Raw genomic sequence first — 6687 nt, forward strand, 5'->3', positions numbered from 1 at the left:
AAGATTTCTATGGATTCTCATTTCTTATTTCTTTTATGGCTTAGTTGTTAATTTGGTCTCACACATTTATTTTAGGTTTCAAATTGATCCCTTGCGTCTTAAACGTTTCATTACGAATACATTTTCAATACAATGCAGTACATCAATCAAGAGTTGAAAACTAGTAAGAAATGTAGTCACTTTAGCAAGGATGTTAGCAACATCATTAGTTCGTCTTCCAACAAACTCAACACGAGAGTTTCTATAGAAAGAAGTGAAAATTAAGACGTTTACAATTGCCTAGGATATCAACAAACTCAACAACATCTAACTTATTAGAATTTAAAGACATCAACAGCCAATTCAAAATCAACGATCCAAGATGCAATTCATAAACCCAACTAAAATCCGATAATAACCTCAAAGCTTCACTAGTATGAACACCACAAATTGGTGCGAACCATTCAGTCTTAACAAGAATAAATTGGCCAAATTAATACCTAACACACATGTTAGTTCTTGTACGATTTATCTCAATATAATTAATTGTCATGTTATGTAATAAGTATTAACATAAAAAAGACATGTATAGTAAAAATGTTTATTTTATATGAGAATTAGTAAAAATATTTACTTTATATGAGAATTAGTAAAAATATTTATTTTATATGAGAATAAGAGAAATAAATTTCAACCACTAAATCAAAATGTGTGATTGAGATTAGAATCCAAAATTATAAAAAGTAAGTGTCCTAGTGAGAAAGCTCGGTAAAATTTGAATTCAAAGCCCCTAGGCCTAAAGTCGGCTCAGGTAGTTTCAGCCCATGGGCCATGTCAAAAATAGGAACGACACATTTGCTTTTGTAAACCAGTTAAAACACGACACCTGTACACGGCGTGGAAAAACCACGTAATAGGTATGGGATTGGAATTCGCTAGTAAAACATCATTGTATATTATTGACGTGTATAAATAAATAAATATAAATATAAATTAAAATTGATCATGAAAATTTATTGAAGTCCATAATCGTAATAAGGCATCAATTTTCCCTTTCAATTCAGTTGCAGCAATTTTCTTCTTCCATGGCTTACGTTGAACGAGGTATCGTCCTCTTCTCAATTCTTTCAATTTTATTTTGTTATTTCTGTTTAGGTTTATATCTCGATTCTTCCCTTGTACCTGGATTTATAGAAACTCTGATCTAGTGCTATTAGATTCAGTCCTTTTTCTTTTTATTTGTTTTAATTCTGTTCTATGTATTTCAAAACAAGCTCTCAAATAATGAAATTTCGTAATTTTCAATTTTCAATTGTCGCCGACAATCTTATATTTCGAGAATCATTCTGATAACGTGCATCTTTTTATTTATTTATTTTGAAATATATGCATATGAAATTTATCATATTTTCTTTTTAACATTTTCATTCCCGTGTTCCTGATTTTCCAGTTTTCTATGTCGACGTTTTTGGACAACATTGGTCCATGTATTAACTAATGTTTGCTTGCAAACTCACCTTATTCTGCATTACTATTCTGAAATCGTGCTGATTTTGAGTTTGAACCATGACCGGAATAATATTTGGTTAGACTTTGTTACCTCGTAGTCGAACTCTGAATTATTAGACCTCTTTTCTCGGGAAGAGGAGAGTTGAGACACTGAATTTACATGCATCTTATATGCATAGGAACATCATGGTCAGCGAAATTAAATGTCTTCTTATCTAGATCCTCTGAAAGTCATTACCAGACATACCTTGAATAGGAGATCTCTCATTAAGTGTTTCCCCTTCACAATAAATTACTTCTTTGACATACAACTATCAAATGACAGAATTACTACTACAACGTAGATTTGTTCTCCAGGCCCATAGCGTCTGGTAGCTCCAATGGTGGTTGGGGCATGGTTGGACCCGTGTAACTTTGATATCCACTGCTGCCATCTCAAAATTCTGATCTGATAGTTGTGGTAGTTCTTGCTCTAGGAGCTTAGAGTGCTATTTTGAAACTGTCAGAGTACCCTCAACTTTGTTCCTAGGGAAACATCAGCCACAATGTGAGCACTGTGGTTTGATACATCTGTTGGTGAGTGAGTGCTGTGCACCAACCATTCTCGAATGCTATCTGCTCTCTCCACCTGTGTTTCCCCAATATACTAAACATTGGGATTGTGTTCTTTGGTTTTGCTTCCCGCTGTGAACCAAAACATGACTATGACATCCCCCTTTTGTGTTTCATCTTGCCTCTGCTCACTCTTGAACGTCAACTAATCAAGTTCTACATTTCCCTTCTATTTCACTATCTTGCATCTTGCATCTGTTTTTTGTTACTTGACCCATCATATTTTTGCCTTCTCCAGTTTATTAGACACCATTCCTGATCACCAGGTTGCCACGTAACCACATCCATCCTTTGTCCGGACCACGTTCCTGCTTCTTCATCCCCTGTTTCAGCATCTTTGTAAGCTTGATAAGGATTTGGCTCCTCTAAAGTAAACAATTCACTTTAGAGAATAAAGTAAGTAATATCAATCATTGATGATCAAATCAATGCTTGATATTATGTGCCCATGCATGACAAATCATGGGTGGTTATGATATCGATCGTTGATTTACTCACTTCACCAACTTCTCACTTTAGCGTTGATAATGCTCTCCATTGAAGGGCTCTTTAATACATGATTGATTGTCCCCTTCACTAACACCCCTACTTCTTTGTATTGACAGCACAAATCATAAGAAAAGCACAATTTTATTGAGTGAATGATTGACAATAGAGAAAGATCTCTATTCCAAGGATTTCCCCTTCACAAAGCATTACTTGTTTTACATGCAATGTAACTATTAAATGTTCATAATTCTTTCTTCTATCCTTATCTCTCTTATTTATATACATGATACTAATCAACTACCCTAACTACTCTAACTCTCTTTTGTTCTTATCTTAAATTAAGTTATGAATACAATTCATATTCAGAAAAAGTTATGGAGTAAATTATGGAAATGTTTTGTGATGCATTTTGTAAATTTTATATTTCTACAAGGGAAAATGATATAACCATTCTTCCTTTTAATTTAGCTTTAGTAATATGTTATTATTAGGCTTTTTGGAGTACGAACTGCTACTTTTCACTCCTGCTTCCCCCCTCTCCTCTTACACCATTCTCTCACTGGACTCCTGATCTGGTTTTTGAGTGCCCATTCAGTGGTTGATCTGACATGTAAAATCGGTTTTTCTGCTGATCTGACTTTTTGTTTGCTTTGTTAAACATTGTAAACCTAACTCATCACACACAATCTCTAGCCTGATATAGTTATGTTCTATCTGCCATTTTCGTATTAGATAGCATTATTTATTGAAACTTGAAACCAAAGTTACCGGCTATGCTGTTGTACCTTTAGAACTTGATATCTGGAATGTTACTCGTTTACATGTAGAACAGTTTTTCAGCTTGTGTGTTGAATCCAAATAAACCTCCAATGTAAGTAATTTCTTTCTTGACATAAAAAAATGGTTGTGGGTTTTGGTGTGCAGGTACTGTTAAATCAAAGAGATCAATATGGCGCCTCAAGACAATCACTGATTTTTTCTGGGCCATTGTTAACTTCATAGGCATGTTTTTTGCTACGATGTTCTCGGTATTAACATGTTTCTTGATTCCCATTATAAATCTTATGATAGATCTTTATGTTACTGAATTGAAGTATTCTTATGAATTTACAATGTTTTGATCACCAATTAGATGGAAAAGTCGGATGCCTACCGGAAAGGTTCTGCTGGTAAGAAATGGGATGGTGGTGCCCCTGGTGGTCCTGGTGGTGGTGGTGGTGGTGGTGGGGGACCATATGGTGGTGGACCCCGGGGACCTCCCCGCGGTGGTCTTGACAATGTGCGTGGGCTAGATAGTATTAGAGGACGTGACCACAGTAAGTTTATATTTTCCTCATTGCTCTTGATCTTTGGTTACTTAAATATTTATTTTGCTTTTATAACCCGAGTTGTTTTACCTTGTTGAAATTCCAGGTTCATTGCCTGCATGCGGCTCATGCTGTGGTTGAGAGTGTTAAGAGATCCCATTTGTCTATATTTGTTGTTTCTGTATCTGCTCTTCAACTGGTGTAATATGCAAATATCTATAAGACTTTCGTGTTACTTGAGTTTTTGTTGTCTGTTGTTGATAATATCGTGTTACTTGACATTTATCTCAATGCAAATGGGGTAATGACACATTGCTTTTGAAGTGTCTTAAAATCTTAAACAATAGTTTTCAATGGGCAATTATTAATTATATCCCTCTTAGAACTTTCTTATATTGGTATTGGCCTTGGTCCAGGCTTGAAAACGGTACGACTTTCTTTAAAAAGTTTATTTTTATCTATCAAATAACAAGTATATGGAACATGCGATATGTACAAGATTTATTTTTAAAATATTTTTTTAATTCAATGTCAAATAAATAAAATTAAGTAAATTATTACTTTAAAATGAATTGTTAGAGATATTTTCAAAATATAGATTTGGAATGTATATTAACTATGTTAACTTATGTAGTTATTGGTTTTATACTAGTAATGATGTCATGTTCTGGCCGGTGGCCTAGTGGTTGTCCTACGGATTTGCACATGCGAATGGGGCAATAACGGATATTATCTATACATCTATTATATATATTTGGCTAAATTACATTTGTGGTCCATTAACTTAATTTCAGGTAACGTTTTAGTTCTTTATCTTTTTTTTTTTCCCACTTGGTCCTGTATTTTAATTTTAAGTGACAATTTGATATTTTATGTTTTAAAATTTCAACAATGATATCCTTTTTTATACAATCTTTTTCCTTGGTAACTCTTTCCACATCTACACCTTTAAGCCCATTAAAAACTCCATAAGCCCTTTTGGCCCAATGAACTTAGCCGAATTCAAATCCATTGTGTACTGCTGTGCTGACTAATTGACAACTACTTTTATTCAAAGTGACAACATTTCGATCTAACCCCTTATACATCGGTTGCTTCTGGTGTTTATTTAGATTGAAAGCGAGTTTAACTGAATCAGTGTGATACAACAATTTTGTTGAAACTATAAAGTATCATCATTACGGTCCAAAATGGATCAAAATTAAATTAAAATAAAAATATATATATATATATATGGCTAAATTACATTTGTGGTCCTTTAACTTAATTTCAGGTAACGTTTTAGTCCTTTATCTTTTTTTTTTCCCGACTTGGTCCTTTATTTTAATTTTAAGTGACAATTTGATATTTTATGTTTTAAAATTTCAACAATGTTATCCTTTTTTATACAAAAAAAATTCAAAAAAAATTTCAATCAAAACTCATAAAATTAATTATATTCTTCAATATAATACAAATTTCATCAAATTCGTAACACAAATCTTCAAATAAACTCATATTTTCATACTTTATTTGATATTTTTAGGAATAAAGGACTAAATCGGAAAAAAAAAAAAAAAAGATAAAGAACTAAAACGTTACTTGAAATTAAGTTAAGGGACCACAAATGTAATTTAGCCTATATATTTAAAACAGACTCCCGAATGCCACTTCGTTCTATTCCATCCACGAATGCCACACTTCATTATATTCCATCCACCTATACAATTTTCCACATCAGCTAAAAGCTGATGTGGACCTCTTCTCTTTTCTCTCCTCTCAATGCATAATCTTCTTCAATCCTCCTCCTAATAATAATATTATTTTATAAATTTATAAACTATAAAATTATTTTACACTTATTTATAATAAATTTATAATTTATAAATTATTTTACAATTTGATAATAATTTATAATTTATATTATTATCAAATTATTTTATAAGTTATTTTATAATAAATTATTTTATAATATTATTAGTCATTTACCAATGGTAATAATTTATAATAAATTTATAAATTATAAAATTATTTTACAATTTGATAATAATTTATAATTTATATTATTATCAAATTATTTTATAAGTTATTTTATAATAAATTATTTTATAATATTATTAGTCATTTACCAATGACTAAAATTCAATGGAAAAAAACCACCTAATCACTCATAAATATCGACATAAATATCCTCCATGGACAATTATATTATTCTAATTATGGTGAGTAATAATTTTATACGTTAAAAATTCAATTACTCATTAATGTCAATCCATTTATAATTTCTTTTAATTTATGTCAATCAATTTGTTAGTAACATTTTATACAATAAAAATATATATTCTATTTGACAAAAAATACACAAATTTATAAAAATTAATTATAAAATAAGAATATATGAAAAATTAGTAAAAAAGTTACTTCCAATTATTAAAATACACTAATTTATTTAAAACTATAATATATGAATATATTAAAAAATATAATCAACAAAAGTTTACTATATATATGTGTTTTGAAAAAAATATGTTAACACTTAATTTTTATCAATTAAATTATATATTTATAATTGAATGCTATTTTTTATTTTAATTTTTCTTATTATAATGATAATTTGAATGTTAAAAAATAAATGAAAATTTAAGTATTGCATAAAATTAAATTATTTTTTAATAAAATTTATTTTTGGTACATATCAACATAACTATAATTCAATTGCACGTAAACAATTAGTTAAAATTTAAATACCTAAAATTGATTTAAAGTATATGTAAATCTTTAATAAAATTAATTTCAAACTCTTGATTAAATA

At 30.1% G+C, this 6687-nt stretch overlaps 1 protein-coding gene across 1 annotated transcript; it reads left to right on the top strand.

Annotated features, from left to right (window-relative positions):
• The first annotated feature begins 927 nt into the window (after positions 1-927).
• LOC101492140 (uncharacterized) lies at positions 928-4136 on the top strand. Its single transcript, XM_004490223.4, has 4 exons — positions 928-1083; positions 3514-3617; positions 3722-3905; positions 4003-4136. The coding sequence occupies exons 1-4, from the start codon at positions 1065-1067 to the stop codon at positions 4035-4037; spliced, it is 342 nt and encodes a 113-aa protein (XP_004490280.1). The 5' UTR covers positions 928-1064; the 3' UTR covers positions 4038-4136.
• The last annotated feature ends 2551 nt before the right edge of the window (positions 4137-6687 follow it).

The sequence above is a fragment of the Cicer arietinum genome, chromosome 2, assembly GCF_000331145.2.
Source record: "Cicer arietinum cultivar CDC Frontier isolate Library 1 chromosome 2, Cicar.CDCFrontier_v2.0, whole genome shotgun sequence".
NCBI classification, from domain to species: Eukaryota; Viridiplantae; Streptophyta; class Magnoliopsida; order Fabales; family Fabaceae; genus Cicer; species Cicer arietinum.